The sequence below is a fragment of the Saccopteryx leptura genome, chromosome 2 (genome assembly GCF_036850995.1).
Source record: "Saccopteryx leptura isolate mSacLep1 chromosome 2, mSacLep1_pri_phased_curated, whole genome shotgun sequence".
In the NCBI taxonomy this organism is placed as follows: domain Eukaryota; kingdom Metazoa; phylum Chordata; class Mammalia; order Chiroptera; family Emballonuridae; genus Saccopteryx; species Saccopteryx leptura.
Window position 1 is genome coordinate 243,789,883 of NC_089504.1, and position 18,658 is coordinate 243,808,540.

The following is an 18,658-nucleotide window of genomic DNA, read 5'->3' on the forward strand; positions in this document are numbered from 1 at the left end:
GTGTTCCCACCATTTGGCTATTAAAAACTAGTACTGCTGTGAACATTCATGCACAGAGTTTTGTAGGAGTCCTGGTTTTCAACTATGTGGGGTATGCGACCCTAGCCTCTGCATTCCCTCGTTGCACTGCCTGTCGCATATTGTGTGTTGTGTGTACCACTGTCGTTGAAAGACAGCGGCAGGTAGGTCTCCGCTGTTGGAGACCATAGGACTGTAGTAGCAATTATTGCCCACAAGGTGGCCCCATACACTTAGAAAAACTGCCGCCTTCTCCAGGATCTCCAGGCTGCACCAAGTTCCTTGTGTCCTTTATTTGGTCAGAAGTGGAGGCATTTCCTCGTGGGCACTCCGCAGGGCTAAAGGCAGAAACAGCTGCTTTACAACCCAATACTCCTGGGACTGACCCACATCCAGATACCCAGAGATCAGGTTGTTCATAACCTGAGAACTTTGTTTTTGCTTCAGACAGCTTCCCAAGGTTCTCATTGGTTCCTGTCCCTGAAAGCACAGGATTAGTTAGGTAATATGGACATTTTAACTATGTTGATTCATGTCAAAACCAACATTATAACTATTTCTTGATAGCTAGCATTTCCTTTGTATTCATCAGCTTAAAGAGTGGATTCTCTTCACATTAGTCAGTCTGATGCACAGAGCTCAGGTACAAGACACATTATATATATTTTTCCAATTCACTTCTAACAGGATTCTTGGCAACATTGTTTGGAATACTAAGAACAATGTTGGCAGCTCAGCAGGAGACTCTCCAGCCTCCATGTCCCCTCCTTCAGGCAAAAGCCCCAATTGGGGGTCCATCCCTGATCCTCAGTGGAGAGTGCTGTTCCAGGCTACAAGGCTGACCATGACTCAGGTCTGAGTAAATCACATCTCATCCCTCTGGCCACTGTGATTGGTTGAGGTTAGGGGGTGGGATGTCACATCAACTGCAGCCATCAGCCTGAACCTCAAGGTCTTTGCTTGCACTAGCAAAAAGGAGCTTTCTCCCAGCCTGTGCACCTGAGCCTGGCAGGGTTGAGGCCAGAGTTCGTAAGGGCAGTCGGCCCTTCCGGTCCAGTCCTGCCAGAAACAGAATGGATGGATACGGCCTGAAAGTGAAGCCCACGTGACAAAGGCAACCAGCAGATGGAAACTTTCTGAACCAAGCGATGGCCAAAGCCAAGTCACCAGGATTTTGGAATATGGGGACCTTTTTTTTTTAATTGATTTTTAGAGAGGAATGGGTTGAGACAGAAACATCTATATGTTCCTAAATGTGCCCTGACCGGAGATCGAACTGGCAACCTCTGTGCTCCTGGACGACACTAACCATCTGAGCTATTCGGCTAGGGATCTTTTTTTTTCCCCCACTGGTTTGAATTTGATATCCTGACACTTACAACTAAAATATCTTAAATGACAATACCTGTACCAAAAAAACTTCCCAGAAGTAATTCTGCCCTTCATCATAAGATTTTAGCTGAATTTGGTGGCAAGGGAAGACATCACCCTAAATCTCGAGTAAAGCATCATCTTTAGCTTATATATTGAAATAGAGACTGCAAGTACCATGAGGGGCAGGGACAGCCATTACTGCTGGCCAGTCCGTCCCTGGTGCCACCGCATACCCAGCTTGCAGCGGGCCACCCTAAGCCTGGGAGGAGGCCAGAGCAGGCTGGGAGGGTGGGAGTTCAGAGCTCCGCCCTTTGCCGCATTGTGTTGGTGGTGGTTATCAAAGCTAACGTACAGATTTGGATTTGTTGGCAGTGAACCCCACTTCATCTTGGAGCAACACAAACTGGACTACCCTGTCGTTGCCAGCTGGTCAATAAAACCCTGGTCTCCTCACTGAGACACACTTGTTTCAGGTAGGAACAGTTGTAGAGCAATTAGACTTATTTATATATGAATATACAACCTAAAGAATTTTTACTTGTATCTTCATTATTTTAAATTTAGTAACATTGCTTTGCTTTCATCATTTATATAACGCCTTCTATTCATGGCAGCTAGATGCTATTTTATATATGGCAATAAGGTACTTTTAAAACTTTTTAAAAGTATACAAATTGATTTAAGAGAAAAAGTAAATAATAGTCCAAGTATATGCATATATGACGAAAAGTGTGAAATGCTATTCAAATAAGCCAAATTAGTCGTTAGTGGACTGGGGTCATTTATCAGGATGTGGCTTAGCTTGAGTGAAAGACCAGGAGTCAAGCAGTGAGCTTTATTACTTCCCTGACACTGCCTGCAAAAATTATACAGGTGTTATTTTTGAGAGGATCAGACTTTCCCTCAAATTCTTAAAGGAAATCTGCAATCCAAACATGGTAACTAACTTCACAAACTACTACTGTGATTCAACTCTTTTTGCTCCAGTTTCATTGCTCACCAAGGCGTCTTCGGATTCCTAACTTACTAACAATAAATGGCCGACTTGCCAGGCCCCTTGACTAAAGGGAGGCAGTGTTCTGGACAGGAGGTTCCAAGTGTGGTCACTGGCAAGACAGACCTCACTTAAAATGACTGACATCTGGTTTCCACATCAGTCTCATGATTGGTCTAGCACGAATCTGTCCCATGTGATCCACATCATGTTTTTCTAGTTCGAGCACGGAGAACCAATCTTAGACATGAAGCGTCTCTTTCCTGGTTCCCTCCCCCTCTCTGCGGGCAGGGGTGGGAGTCCCGTGTCGGCGTCATCCTTAGTGCCTAGCACAGAGCCTGCCACAGGCGGACAGGCCATAGGTATTTAATTAAAGCACGCGAAACAAAAGCTCTTCACCCAGTCGGGGAGGGGTGTGGTGGTAAATAACGTGACCCGGGAGCACAGGGACGGCTTTTCTACATGGCAGCCTGTCTTTGGGTCACTGAGACGGAGGACGGGTTACCCAAAAAAGCGAAGAAAGAGTAGCACTGTTTTTAATGAGTTTTAGTCTGGAATACAAAACAAGGTGCTAGCTGTGGCCTCGATGTTAGTACAAGTGTAAACAATGACTCCTCCTTCCCCCACAGAGGCAAGTTATGAAAGTGTTTCAGATGGCCGGGAAGAGACAGTTAAGTCTGTTTTTGAAAAATCACCCTGAAGCTGGTAGGACTGTTGCAGTTTCAGAGGCTTTTCACACCCTCTTTGCCGCACACCCACCCAATAGCAATTCAAATTCTGGGACCTTGAACCAAAAGATTTTTTGTGGGAGAATTTTTCTTTTGAGATTTTTAGAGTGCAGGGGTCATTTTTCTCGGTTTTATTGTTGATCTCGTTGAGCTTTCCATTGCTGGATGGGTACGGAAGCTGGAGTGGTTCTTTATGAGTTCTTCTGAGGAACTTTGACTGTGATCTGTAGGAAAGGTGCAGAGAAGTGGTTAGAGCTCTCTGCTGCCCTGTGGCACCTTCAGCTCCGTGCCGCCAGTAGGAGCTTTCCTCCCCTTCTAACATCTGCATGGCCACCTGGCCAGTCCCACAAGGCTATGTCCAGTGTGAGTTCACACTCTGTCTTCCTTCACCCCATCATTTTTGGCTGTACGGGATGGGGGTGGGAATTCCTGCTGGCATCTAGAGGACAGAAGTCAAGGATGCTGCACAGCTGTCCCGCAGTGCACAGGACAGTCCCCCTGACAATTATACAGCCCCAAGTGTCAGAAGTGCCAAGGTTGAGGGGCCCTGACCTAAGTCTGTACTTTCCTCCTAAAGAAGCAAAGGGAAATGTCATGTGCAGAAACTTGCAGGTGTCTCAGTGTCTTGAGTGAGAAGATTCTAGATTCAGATGGGTTTACCCCCTACAGGGCAAGGACTTTCCTCTACATGCCTATTTCCTCATCTGTAAAATAGGATAACAACTGTATCTACTTCACGAGGTTGTGAGCACTAAATGAGGCGACACAATAAAGTCCAGCACAGATTCTGGCCCAACATAAGCATGCAATAAAAATGAGTTTGAAAGGAAATTTTTTCATCAGTCCCCCTTGCAAACTTGACTTCTTTCCTGAAAAATCCCTGTTGTTTTAGTACAGTATCCTCATTTGAATCCCAGAGCTCAAAATCCAGGAATCTTTATCACAAGCACTAAGCACAGTGCCTGGCACACTGAGTGCTGAGCTGATGGGTCAAGTCCTGCCACTTCTTTCTTCAAAAGCTTTCTCTCCTGCCTGACCTGTGGTGGCGCAGTGGATAAAGCGTCGACCTGGAAATGCTGAGGTCGCCGGTTTGAAACCCTGGGCTTGCCTGGTCAAGGCACATATGGGAGTTGATGCTTCCAGCTCCTCCTCCCTTCTCTTTCTCTGTCTCTCTCTCTCTCCCTCTCCTCTCTAAAAAAAATGAATAAATAAAAAATTTAAAAAAAAAAAAAAAAAAAAAAAAAGCTTTCTCTCCTCTTGGCCCCAACATCTCAGTTCCTGAGGCCTCCAGTGCCAGCAGCCTGGCGCATTTGGCTTCCTCCCTGACCCACCTCAACTCAAGCCCCCTCTTTGCAGGCTCTCCGCCCCCCATCCGTCCATAGATACTGGGATTCCTTGGGCTCAGTCCTAACCCTGCCCATCCCCTCCCCCACACCTCAGTAACCTCATCCATGACTGTTGTTTTGATGAACATTTATAAGCCAGTGTCAACTTCAGATCTGGGTCTCTCCTCTTGTCTGTAAACAAGCAAGTATGTTTACTGTGTTCCTGTGAGCCTCTTGAGAACACAGGTGTGTCTCGTTAGTCATCTGTTCTCAGGCTCACCACCGCCGGACTGAGTGAAGTCCTCTGCCTTCTCTTACCCTGCACCCTCCCTCACTGGTCTGCGTCCCTAGCAAAGCCATCTCTCTTTCCTTTAAATGTCACTTGTGAGCATGTTTCCTGGTTAAACTGGAATTTGTGTTCACTGTAGAGAGAAAATCCCTCTCACTTTAATGTCTGTCTTTCCTTTTTCATATTTATAAATAAAGGTATCTAAGTACCTACATATGTGATACAGCTTTCGGTTGGACTCGTACTGCATATATTACTTCATATTGCTTTTTTACTTTAAAGGATAAGCATTTTTCACATCAGCTATTCTATAAAAATTATTATTATTATTTTTTTGGTATTTTTCTGAAGCTGGAAACGGGGAGAGACAAACAGACTCCCGCATGCGCCTGACCGGGATCCACCCAGCACGCCCACCAGGGGCAACGCTCTGCCCACCAGGGGGTGATGCTCTGCCCCTCCGGGGCGTCGCTCTGCCGCGACCAGAGCCACTCTAGCGCCTGGGGCAGAGGCCAAGGAGCCATCCCCAGTGCCCGGGCCATCTTTGCTCCAATGGAGCCTTGGCTGCAGGAGGGGAAGAGAGAGACAGAGAGGAAGGGGGGGGGGGGTGGAGAAGCAAATGGGCGCTTCTCCTATGTGCCCTGGCCAGTATAAAAATATTTTAATGGCATTTTAGTGCTCCATGATCTGGGTATTCTGTAAATTACTGAACATTTATGTTGCATCTGATTTCTGCCTTCTAGACAGATAATGCTGCGATGGACATTTCTGGAAATGAGGCTTCCTTTGTCTTTCTGAAGTTCTTCAGGCTATATTTCTATCACTGAAATTGCAAAATCAATGTGGGTATGGATATGGGTATACTTATGGCCCTTGATTATCTAATGCAGACGTCCCCAAACTACGGCCCGCGGGCAGCATGCAGCCCCGAGGCCATTTATCCGCTCCCCCCCCCCCCCCGCACTTCCGGAAGGAGCACCTCTTTCATTGGTGGTCAGTGAGAGGAGCACTGTATGTGGCAGTCCCCCAAAGGTCTGACGGACAGTGAACTGGCCCCCTGTGTAAAAAGTTTGGGGACCCCTGATCTAATGCCTCATGATTGATAATTACTAGATTTTCCTCAGTGCTTCGGCCCACGGGGATCTCGCCTTCCTCTCGGGTTCTACAGAGCGTGGCGCGTGGTGAAGCCCAGCAAAAGGCTGTGTAGGTGGAGGGGCAGTCAGGCCTCCAGTTCCTTCTGACAGGACAGAGCACAGACTGGGTCACTGCCCTATCTTGTAGCTTCTCTGGCTTTAAACAAGAAACCAGTGGTAGATACAAGTGGACTGGCACGGCGGAGCGGGCACACTCACCGTCTTCACCTCGGTGTACGCCTGCAGGCCGTACTCGCCCAGCTCTCGGCCGTTCCCGGACATCTTGTAGCCTCCGAACGGCGACTGGGCCCCAAACACGTCGTAGCAGTTGACCCTTTAATTTGAAACAAGATTTCAGAAGTGACTCTTCGGAGGGGGGTCACACCCCTCAGACCCCCGGTGCTGCCCTAACATTTTACTGAGACGAGATGGACGGGAAGAGCCAGCCCCGGAGGAGCTGAAAGCAGCCGACGGCACCTCTCCTTCGTTATGTGCTCCCAGACGGGTGTCAGAAACAGGGAGCACCCCATGACGTCTCATTTTAGCAACTCAATTTTGCTCATTAGGTGCTAAGCCCTTTTTTTCTTTTTTGCAATTTAAAAAAATTATTAAGTTTCAATTGTTTTTAAAATGCATTAAAGTGTACAATTCGATGTTTTATAGTATGTTTACAGTGTTGACCAAAACGTCACCACTAGTATTTCTATCACCTCACAAAGAAACCCTGAGTCCTATAAGTGGTCACTCCCCATTCTCCCCTCCCCCCAAGGCCTGGCAGCCACTAATCTACTTTCTGACTCAATGGAATTTCCTATAAGTTGAATCACACAATATGTGGCCCTTTGTGCCTGGCTTCTCTCACTCAGCCTCATGTCTTCAAGGTTCATCCATGTCGTGGCAGCTGTCTGTGCTTCATTCCTGTTTATGGCCAAATAAGATTCCATTGCATGGACAGACCATATATCTGTTCATCAGTTGATGGACTTTTAGGCTTTTTCCAGCTTTTCACTATTGTGAATAATCTGCTATGAACATTTGGGTACACTTTTTTGTGTGTTCATGTCTCTCTTTCTCCTAGATTTATACCTAGGAGTAGAATTGCTGGGTTCCATGGTAATGCTGTTTTCTACAGTGGCTGTAAGGTTTTTACAGTCCCAGCTGTAAAGTTTTACATTCCCACCAGCAACATGCAAGGGTTCCAATCTCTCCACAGCCTCATCAACACTTGGTATTTTCTGGATTTTAAAATTACAGCCATCCTAATGAGTGTGAAGTAAGTGCTAAGCTTTTAAGATTGTGTGATGGACCCTTACCTCTAGTCTACCGCACTTGTTACAGTTTGGTAAGGAGCCCCTGTCATCCATCTGCTTGTCCAAGAATAGGTGCAAAGACATATGCAATCGGGGGGAGGGGCAGGAATGCCCTCACCTGTCTGCTGTACCACACACACCCTGAGCCAGGAGCAACTTGAGCCCTGTACCGCAGATTCTGTGATGTGAGCACTGATTCTGGAGGACCCTGGCTCGGGGGGACCCCTGCCCGGATGCAAGGGGCTGCTGGGAGGCTCTTACCACACAGTGCCAGCCTGGAGGGCTTGGGACAGATAGTTGGCTTTGTCCAAGTCCTTTGTGAAGACAGCAGCAGCCAGCCCGTACTTGGAATCGTTAGCTCTCCCGATGACTTCCTCTATGGTCTTGAACTTCAGGATCTGCATTACTGGCCCAAAGATCTGGGGTGAGAAAGCAGAGTGGGGAGACAGTGGCAGACCTGGAGCCACCTGTTCTCCAGCTCACACCGTGCTGATCAGATTTCAGATGTGGCAGCGGGTCCCCAGATGGGCCCTCACAGTCCCAGAGGGAGATGACAGCACCTGAGGTCATTGAAGCACAAAAGGAAGAAAGCTAACGGGGATCAGTGACCTTCTGTGTACCGTGTGCTTTACATACGGTGTCTTATTTCCAAATGACTCTGCAATGTTCTGCATTAGTGGCATGTTACACATAGATTTAGTGTCATTCAGCAAGGCATACTTTAGAGGCTGAAGAAACAGCTGTGAACCAAATAGTCTCTGCCCTCGAGACATTCCAGATTTATCTTGTATTTTCACTGCCCTATTCCTGGAGTGAGCCCTTTATTCAAGGAACTCTGGTTCCTTTTAGTGAAGCATGGGATCTAGAAACCAAGATGTGGAAGCTAAGTGTGCTCATTGATGTCAGGGTGATGGCTCATTGATGGCAGTCCTCGGTCCTCTCGGGAGAGCACTGGGGAGGGGGACTGAGTGATCATAATGTAATCAGGTGATTAGAATGTCACCCCTATAAGCAGTGTAACGAGTGGTAGGAGCCCAAAGGAGCTTCCTGGCCTGAGTGGTGGGGGAGAGGGTATCTCAGGAGACCTCAAAAAAGTGGCAGCTGAGCTGTGATGTAGGAGCAGAAACTGGCCAAACCAGAGTGGACGTGAGGAGCAGGGTGGAGGGAAACAGAGCTCCAGGCATAAGCACACTTGGTGCCCCTGCCCCGTCTCATGAAATCCCTGTAGGAAACTAGGACGTCTTGAAGAAACGGCTGATTCAAGGGCTGGAAAGAATCGAGACAGAGGGAGAAGAAAACTGCAGGAGCTCTTCGTGTTGGGAGCAGTGACTGTGAGCGAGGCATCATTCACCTTGGGCGCTAGCAAAGCAGAAGCACAGCCCCCCTCACCCTTCCAGAAAATTGATACTTGAGATTTCCCCCAAAAAGCATCACAGTATTCATGAGGGAAGAAGGAAGAACTCTGTTGGAGTGTCTCACTCTGATTTTAGATTTTACTTAGAATTATACATGAAAGGAGGTGACACTATAATATTACCCCTGAGGGGACCACTATAGGGCTTAACCCAGCTGGGGGACGTGGAATAAAGGCACAGAACATGTTTTGCATGCCCCTGGCTCTCCAGGATCTGCAGAGAGCCTGGCACGTAGTAGGCACTCAATCAGTATTTGTGAAACAAATGGATGAAGCAGAGTGGCTGCCCTGTGTTCCCAACAAGTGCCGAGGGAAGACCACCAAAGGGAATTCCGCCAGGTGGGGAGGTCAGTCCTTTGGTCTAGTCCAATGTCCTACTTATGTGAAGACCACAGGAGAGGCTAGACAATGTCATTCCTTGACTCATGGTTGGCAGGGACCAGAACACAATAGGCCTACAGACGGTGCCAGGGAATGCAGACGCCCTCCCCAACAGTGGACAGCCAATGAGAGGCTGAAGAGATGGATGAGATCTGATGTGAATTGTAAATAACTTGTCCTAGGCATAGAGCCGGGACTTGTCCTAAAGCAGCTGCCGGGTCACAATGTCAAGATGCTGGACGGAATGGTCCAATTCCAAGAATATTCCCCAGAGCTTGAGCCCCACGCTAACCTCCTCTTTTGCAATGGTCATGCCATCTTGCACATCTCCGAACACAGTGGGCTGAATGAAGTAGCCACGGTCCGCGGCTGCCCCTCCGCCACACAGCAGCCTCGCCCCCTCCTCCTTCCCGGACTTGATGTAGCCGAGGATCTTCTTAAACTGAGTCTCGTCCACCTGTGGGAGAAGGAGCCCAGGGTTAGAGGTACTAGAGCCAGAACCACACTGGCAAGGAGATAACTGGGAGATGGGCCAAGGCCGTGTATCACAAGGTCCAGAGAGGAACTACAAAGGGCCAGTAAATATAAGAAAAAAGTTCTAACAACCTCATTAGCCCTCAAAGAAATGTACAGCAAACACAGTTATTTTTCAACTATGAAATTACTAAAAATTTAAAATAGAAAATACACTGATAGCAAGGATATGTCACAGACACTGTAATGTTCACACACTGTTAGGAGGACTAATACCTATGTTCTATGTTACTTGTATCTCAGTTTTTAAAAAGGAGGACCGTAAGCTGGTACAGCTCTTTTGGCAAGTAGTTTATTAATATCAGACAAAAAAATATCACCTCATACTCTCTGACTGAGCGATTTAACTTCTAGGAATTAATTCTACATATGATGAAGGGACCTAAACAAGGATATTCACTGGTGGGGGGGGAGGGTACTTTGTATAAGCCAAAAAAAAAAAAAAAGATTAAGAAAAAACAATTCTAGCCTGACCAGGCAGTGGTGCAAGGGATAAAGCGTTGAACTCGGAGGACCCAAGTTCGAAACCCTGAGGTCGCCAGCTTGAGCGCGGGATCATCTGGTTTGACCACAGCTCACCAGCTTGAGCCCAAGGTCGCTGGCTTGAGCAAGGGGTCACTTGCTCTGCTGTAGCCCCCCAGTCAAGGCACACACGAGAAAGCAATCAATGAACAACAAAGTGCCTCAATGAAGAATTGATGCCTCTCATCTCTCCCTTCCTGTCTGTCTGTCCCTATCTGTCCCTGTCAAAAAACAACAACAAAAAAAAAGTTCTAAATATACATTAGTAGAGGGAGAGGTTGATATAATTACATTATATTCATTTATTGTGTTATCATTAACAACAGATCTGTAAACTGACTAACACAGAAAGCCTAAGATATTTTATAATGAGGAAGGAAAGCTTATAAAACAATATATATTACATAATTCTGTTTTTGTTAAAACAAACACAGAAATCTAACTGTATGAGTATGATACATGATTCCAATAGGGAATGGACATGGAAGGGAGCATGGGGTGTCTTCGATTGTAAACACTTTTTTTTTTTAATGTATTCATTTTAGAGAGGAGAGAGAGAGATAAGAGAGAGGAGGGGGGAGGAGCAGGAAGCATCAACTCCCATTATGTGCCTTGACGAGGCAAGCCCAGGGATTCGAACTGGCGACCTCAGTGTTTCCAGGTCGATGCTTTATCCACTGAGCCACCACAGGTCAGGCCTAAACACTTTTTTTTATTGTTTTATACAAATTTATATTACCTTAATAATTAAATAGCCATAAACCACAAAGAAAAACGAGAGAAAAAGAGATGTTGAGATTCATAGCATTATTTACAATAGCCAAAAAGCAGAAACCATTCCAGGGTCCATCAGTAGATGAGTGGATAAAGAAAAGGTGATATATCCATTGAATGGGATATTATTCAGCCACGAAAAGGAATGAGCTATCAAGTCATGAAAAGACATGGAAGGGCCTAAGCAGGCAATGGCACAGTGAATAGAGCACAGGCCTGGGATGCAGAGGACCCAGGTTCGAAACCCTGAGGTCGTGCTTGAGCGCGGGCTCATCTAGCTTGAGCGTGGGGTTGCTGGCTTTAGTGTGGGATCATAGACTTGAGCCCAAAGGTCACTGGCTTGAGTTCAGTGTCACTGGCTTAATCAAGGGGTCACTGGCTTAGCGGGAGCCCCCCAGGCAAGGCACATATAAGAAAGCAATCAATGAACAACTAAGGTGTGCCACAACTATGAGTTGATGCTTCTCATCTCTCTCCCTTCTGGTCTGTCCCTTTCTGTCTCTTTCTGTCTGTCTCTTGCAAAAAAGGAAAAAAAAAAGTCTGTTAATTAAAAGTTTCCTGGCTGCCCTGGTGCCTGGGGACACCACAGCACAGACCGCCTCAGGAGGACGGAGCCTCCCCAGAGATACCCGTGGGCCCAGAAGGAGGCTCAGGGCCATGTGACCAGGGACTTGTGAGAGCTGGGAGCATCCCTGACCCTACAGACTCCTTGTCACTAGAAGGGTTGGCTGGAGGTCAGTGCAGGACCCTGTGGAATGACCCCAGGGCAGGCTGGGTCTAAGGGCAGTGCTGGAAAGAGGACCAGGACGTGAGAGGAAGTGGTGGGGAGATGCACTGTATTTCCTATAATTATCATTGACTATAGAGATTTATTGATTAAAATGAACACAGAGTCCTGGTTAAAAATAATTTTAAAAATATTTTAATCATACAACTCAGTAGAATATGAAATGAAGTCCCTCCACCCTTCATGTCATGGCCCTCCACCACACTGCCCAGAGATAACCATGGTTAATAGATCCGTGTCTATCTTTCTGGTTGATGCATTTGTATGGGTGGCCAAGGTCCAGGAAACAAGCATTACGTTCTACATTGACACTCCTAGTATTTTTTATGTACTGTCATTTACAAAGTGCTTTCTATTATTAATTTCCCCTCCACAGCCACCCTGTGAATTATGAAGGGCAAGTGTTAAGGATGAGAGAATGGCAGCTCAGAGAGGGCATGTGCTTCTCAGGGACACACAGCTGGTACATGGCAGAGGCGAGACTTGAAGCGAAGCCTGCCTGACTCCATGCTGGTCCCAGACACCCAGACCCACCTGCAGCTGCTGGCTTACCTGCGGCCCCTGCTCAGTCTGGCTGTCAAAGGGGTTCCCAACCACCCGAGACTTGGCCCGGGCAACACTCCGCTCCACAAACTCGGCGTACACATCCTCCTGTACAAAGGTCCGGGAGCCCGCACAACAGCACTGGCCCTGGTTGAAGAACAGGGCAAAGTGGGCCTGCTCCACGGCCCAGTCCACTGGGGAGGCACAGAGACAACCATGAGGACAGAAGAATGACCCTGGCCCCCGGGGCTGCCTCCCTCAACCCATTCACGCCACCAACGGCATGGAGCCTGCTGAGGGCTGACCATGTGCCAGAGCAGGAGGGGCCTGATCTCTCCCCTCTGAGTGTGGAGAGCACGTGGCAGAGAGACACGGTTGGTAATGGTCATGACCCTCAGTGGTGACGGAGCCAAAGGCGGCTGAAGTTGGTTCCGACGGATGAGGATTGCCGGAATGAGGGACCAGAGTAGGGACAGCGACAGGCTGCCTTCAACGCCAGACCTCCTCCCCCTGAAAACTCACTGTCCGCATCGGACATGATGATGTTGGGGCTCTTTCCCCCCAGCTCCAGGGTCACTCTCTTGAGGTTACTGTTCCCCGCAGCAACCTGGATTAGGCGGCCAACCTGCAAGGGAACAGAAACAGAGACAAGCTCTCAGGGGGAGAAGGAACCAAACACTCTCACAGACACAGAACAGAGGACTACACAGCTTGTGGGAAGTGACAAGACACCTGGAGAATTTCACCAAATCGGCCATACACTTGACTACCGCTGCCCAGCGCCTGCGTGGTTAGGATGACAATGACAATAATGACACAAGTAGAGTCACTGCCGTGTGAGCACCACCTACATACCAGGCACTGTGCTAAGTGCTTTATGTGCATCAAGTTCAATCCTCACGATCATGTCAGAGGTAGGGGAGACCCCTTTCCTTGATTTAGAAGCAGAGGAGCTGCATCTCAGCGTGGCCAAGTCATGGACTCAAAGTCACACTGCTGGTGAATGTGGAATCAGAATTCACACTTGGCCCTGGAGGGCTAGCTCAGTGGTAGAGCGTTGGCCCAGCCTGTGAAAGTCCCAGGTTCAATTCCTGGCCAGGACAGGAGAAGCCCCCATCTGCTTCTCCACCCTTCCCTCTCCCTTTCCTCTCTATCTCTTCCCTTCCCGCAGCCAAGGCTCCATTGGAGCAAAGTTGGCCCAGGCACTGAGAATGATTCCATGGCCTCCACCTCAGACACTAGAATGGCTCCGGCCCAGAGGGGCAGTACATCGCCCCTGGTGGGCATGTCGGGTGGATCCCAGTCGGGCACATGTGGGAACCTGTCTGCCTGCCTCCCCACTGCTTCTCACTTGGCAAAAATACAAAAGAAAAAAAAAAAAGAATTCACACTTGGGCAGCCCACGTCCAGCAGCAGTGTAGACCCGCTATCCTGCCTCCTTCCCATGATGCTGAGAGTGCAGTCCCCTGCACACACAGCACCCTCAATGAGGACAAGGGGTGCTTCCCACCTCCACAGTCTCAGAGCGGGTTGGAAGGCACAAAGCCGCCCCGGGAAGTCATCCCTTTGGCTAAGAAAAGGAGTAACCCGGACAGTGTTATCCTGGCCACTGTTCTGCGGGAACCACCAGCACTGTGGACACACCGAATATTTGAAGGTGTCTGTCTCAGGGCGCACTCTGAAGACTACATTACATCACTCACAGTGTCTTCGCTGAAGTCATGCGATGAAAGCCTCCCAAGAATTCAGGGATAGGAAAGAGCGACCTCTTTAGGAGGAACGGTGTCCCTGCTTTTAAGATTCCTTTTAAGGTTTCATTGGGCACCTCCTTCACCTTCGTCTCTGGGGGGCCTGGTTCAGAGCTGCACCGTACCCCCCACTCATTCACTTGGCTAGACCACTGCTGGACACCTCCTGAGCTTTACCTCACTCGTTCCACTCCTAGGAGGTGGGTGTGCTTATTATCCTCATTTTACAGATGGAGAAATGGAGGCTTCAGGAGGCTAAGTGACTTGCCCAGGGTCACATGGCTAGTAAATGCTGCTGAGACAGACTCCAAAGCCCATCATCTAACCCACTACACCATCCATACTCTTTCTGTTGCAGATACTGCCCCCTCATTTTAAAGACAACAAACAAGGCCCTGGCCGGTTGGGTCAGTGGTAGAGCATCGGCCTGGTGTGTAGAAGTCCCGGGTTCGATTCCCGGCCAGGGCACACAGGAGAAGCGCCCCTTTGCTTCTCCACCCCTCCCCCTCTCCTTCCTCTCTGTCTCTCTCTTCCCCTCCTGCAGCGAGGATCCATTGGAGCAAAGATGGCCCGGGCGCTGGGGATGGCTCCTTGGCCTCTGCCCCAGGCGCTAGAGTGGCTCTGGTCGCAACAGAGCGGTGCCCTGGAGGGGCAGAGCATCGCCCCTGGTGGGCGTGCTGGGTGGATCCCGGTCCCCGTTTCTAGCTTCAGAAAAAATAAAAAAATAAAAATAAATAAAAAATAAATAAAAAAAATAAAGACAACAAACAGAGCCCCAAGGATATCCAGTGAATCACCCCAGGTCAAATGGCAGGGCCAGAACTTGAACTCATGTCTGTCTGAAGCCCACGCTCTCTTTAACCACCAGGACAGTGCCAGTCAAGGAGCCTGAAATGGCCAAAGTGCTTTGACCTTAGACAGGCAGTCAGCTCTGGGCTTTCTGGAGTCTAGGCAGTCCCGCCTCTTTATTCTACATGGGACGTGGCCCCTCCAACAGCAGCCGGTGTATCAACCCACCCACAAAGGGCTCGACCCTGCACAGTCAGTCCTGGCACGTTCACTCGAGCTACTCGGAGGCAGTCCTGGGGCAGACTCCACACGCAGCACCCAGAGGCTGATCTCGAAAGCATCATCCTTTTTAGGAATAATGAGAGCTCGAGCCAAACACTCAACAAGCTTCAGGTCCTGGAGACACCTTACCTCAGTGGAGCCTGTGAAGGCCACTTTGTCCACATCCTTATGGGAAGCGATGGCAGCCCCAGCCGTGGGGCCAAACCCAGGAATAATGTTGACCACGCCGGGGGGGAAGCCAGCCTGAACGCAAACAGCCAGGAGACAGCGGGCATCACTCTCCCACTCCAAAGGGCCTGGACGGAGAAGCACACACCCTTCCCAGAGAGGCCAGCGCAGTGTGGCCCGGACACAGGAGCCAGAGCAGTCTTATGGGGTGCCTCTCAGGACTTCTAAAATGGTACAGCAAGGAACATGTATCGTGGAGCTCCTGGTGGCTGCTATCCCTGACCCCATGGTATTCACTTAGAACAGTTTTATTATTCAAAGGGGCCTTACAGTGCAGCCCAAGCTAGAAAACAGGTAAGATGGGCAGGGCCTCTCTGGCTGAAGTATGGCGCTAGGGGGGGCTTAGCCCCTGCTCTACAAACACGCCCTCAGCTTGGGCCCGAGGCCCTTCCTCAGCACCGCTTTAGAGACAGCCTGTACAAGAGCATTCAGAGGTCACACGGACAGCCACGCACCTCCTTGATCAAGTTGGCCACGTAGAGGGCGGTGAGTGGAGTCTGCTCTGCCACCTTCATCACAACCACGTTTCCGGTCGCCAGGGCTGGGCCCAGTTTCCACGCTTGCATCAAGAGCGGGAAGTTCCACTGCAATAAACAACAGCCACTCCCGGAATCCAAGCCACAGCAGGTGACTCCTCTGAACCCCTTCTGTCTCCCCACAATGCAGTCGCAGGTTTAAGACAGATGGGGGGACAGGTGGCAGGTGAAATAGCAGCAACTCGGATTCATGAGTGCTTTTTCTGTACCGAGCACCCTGCTAAGCCAATGCACCCCCATCCTAACTGCCCTTACACCCTGGGACAGGCTCTGTGTTCACATCCACTTCCCGGATAAGGAAACTCAAGCTTGGGGCCACAGAGACTGGACCAAGGTCACAGGATTCATGAGTGGCAGGGCTGCGACCTGAACCCAAGTTGGCTTTGTCAAAGCCTACAAGCCTGCCGGAGACAGCTGCATCTCAAGGCATTCCTGATAAACCTTTGCTGATTGATTATGAGGCTGAGACTCACCGGGATGATCTGTCCACACACCCCCACAGGCTCGTGGCGGGTGTAACTGAAGAAGTCCCCATCGATGGGAATGGTTTTCCCGTGGTACTTATCGGCCCAGCCGGCATAATAACTTAAAAATAAAAAGTCCAAGCTTCATCAGTGACTGTCAGGGACCCCTGTAAACCCTGGCAGAAAGAAAAGACTCAGACTCTAACTGGGTGTTTCTCATAACTGCCCTTGCTCTTGGCTTCTTCCCAGAACAAGTTAACTGCTAAAGTCACAATAATCCATTCGAGGGAACTAACCTCTAAGTCTAATAAAAACACCAAATTCTAAGAGCCCACTTCTGATTTAATCTGGCTCTCTGGGGTAGGTGCCCAGGAATCGGTATTTTTAATAAACACTCAGATTTATTAAACAGTGACTGCTGTACCAGCCCAACACCACAGGTCAGCATCTGACAAGCACGGAGCGGGTCTGTCGGAAAAGTGCAAACCCACCTAGCGGCCGGCACGTCCTGTGTGCACAGTGCTGTGCTACGTCTGAGTGGACAGTCACCAGAGAAACAAGTCCACACCTGGGCCCCAACCCTAGTAAACCTTATTACCTAGCACAGGGGCACAAGGATCCCACAAGCCTGAGCTGGGGAGGAAACAGCATGTGTTTATACTATGCGATGGTTGAGTTTTCAGGGAAGTAGGAAGAATGAAAGATGTCTGAAATGAGTGTGTCTGGCAAGGTCTGCCCGAGACCAAAGCTGACCTGGGTTTGAACACGGGTTTGTGACACTGGAAAGAAAAACAAGCCCAGGGAGTTATACAAGTTAGGGCATCGCTGGTCCCTTCCTCCCAGGTCTGTTACTGCATGGGTTTGCAGGCCTCAGTCGTTACTTAATCAGCACAAAGGCATACTGCTGAAACTCAGGGAGGCGTGGGGCTCTTCCCAAGAGCCACCGGACGGCTCTCTGGGGCATCCTCATAGAGCGAGGCTCTCACTTCTGTCACTGTTGACATGTGGAGCTGGATGACTCTGTGGTGGGGGGATTTCTGGTGCACTGTAGGATATAGCACAGCATCCCTGGCCTCTACACACCGGATACCAGTAGCGCACTTTCCCACCCAGTTGTGACAACCAAAAAATGTCTCCAGACACTGCCTACGGTCCCCCAGGTACCATAACTGTCCTAGTTGAGAACCCATTATGTTGTCCAACCCCAACGTTTCTGGTGTTGCTTCTCTTTCCCCATCTCAGTCCACACGGTCACAGGGGAGCAGCCATTGTTTACAAAGTGATCTCTGCCTGCCCCCCACCACAGCTGGTCAGACTCAGGGCCAGCCACTCAGTGTCCCTCCCCCAGGAATCTGGCTGGAATAGCCAGGTTCCAACATGCAGACTGGCCCCGAAGGAGGGTGGGTGCGCAGCTGTGAGACTCGGTGGCCTTCTGGATTTAGTAGTCCTGACTCTACTGCCCACGTGAGACCACGTCTCCATTCCTGACTGTTAGAGAGCTCTAACAAAGCTCTCACTCCTCATCCTGGATTTCTTCATCACTAAAATGTTCATGATCAAACCGACAAAGCTAGCCAGAAGGAAATAATAAAGATTAGAGCAGACAGATGAAATGGAGGATAAAAAATCAACAGAAACAATCAACAAAACCAAAAGTTGGTTCTTTGAAAACATTCACAAAATTTATAGCCTTCAGCTTAATTTTTTTTTTAATTATTTATTCATTTTAGAGAGGAGAGAGAGAGAGAGAGTCAGAGAGAGAGGAGAGAGAGACGGGGGAAGAGCTGGAAGCATCAACTCCCATATGTGCCTTGACCAGGCAAGCCCAGGGTTTCGAACCGGTGACCTCAGCATTTCCAGGTTGACGCTTTATCCACTGCGCCACCACAGGTCAGGCCAGCCTTTAGCTTAGACTAAGGAAAAATGGAGACAAGTAACTAAAATCAGAAATGAGAGGAGAGAAATTATGACCAACCTCACAGAGATAAAAACGATTATAAGAGAATACTATAATATGAACTGAAGCCAACAAATTAGATGACCTACACGATATGGACAAATCCAACTAAAACACGAATTACCAAAACAGACTCAAGAAGTAAGAGAAATGTTTGTGACTGGATTACAAGTTCAGCATTGAGGGGTTTTCCCGAGATGGAGCCTACAACATGTCTCTCCAAGCCTTGTGATCCCCTTACTTCTTCTCTTTCTGCCTCCCCAACAGTACTCCCTCCTCATTGTCATGGCCAGAACAAAACCTGGAAGCCCGAGCCCCTACCGGAGACACTTGAGGACCATGTTCAAATCCACCAGGTAGGAGATGATGTAAGGCTTGCCATTGTCCAAGGTCTCCAAGGCCTGGGAAAAGAGAACAAGGTCAGCGCAGACGGGCTGCAGCAGGAACTAGTCAAAGCAGGCGAGTGGCCGGGCAGCGCAGAGGCTCAGCATGGGCCAGGAAGGGCCGGTGGCCGCTCTGTGCTGCTGA

The 18,658-nt window shown here is 49.1% G+C and overlaps 1 protein-coding gene across 1 annotated transcript in view; it reads right to left on the reverse strand.

Moving 5' to 3' along the window:
• Positions 1-2,906: 2,906 nt before the first annotated feature.
• Positions 2,907-18,658, reverse strand: part of ALDH2 (aldehyde dehydrogenase 2 family member) — a 29,797-nt gene continuing 14,045 nt past the window's right edge. The window contains exons 4-13 of the mRNA XM_066370907.1: positions 18,452-18,531; positions 16,183-16,294; positions 15,629-15,757; positions 15,075-15,188; positions 12,649-12,751; positions 12,136-12,320; positions 9,259-9,423; positions 7,433-7,590; positions 6,081-6,195; positions 2,907-3,338 (exon numbers count right to left, since the gene is read on the reverse strand). Of these exons, the coding sequence (XP_066227004.1) occupies positions 3,306-3,338; positions 6,081-6,195; positions 7,433-7,590; positions 9,259-9,423; positions 12,136-12,320; positions 12,649-12,751; positions 15,075-15,188; positions 15,629-15,757; positions 16,183-16,294; positions 18,452-18,531 (1,194 nt within the window). The 3' untranslated portion in view covers positions 2,907-3,305. The remainder of the gene's footprint in view (positions 3,339-6,080; positions 6,196-7,432; positions 7,591-9,258; positions 9,424-12,135; positions 12,321-12,648; positions 12,752-15,074; positions 15,189-15,628; positions 15,758-16,182; positions 16,295-18,451; positions 18,532-18,658) is intronic.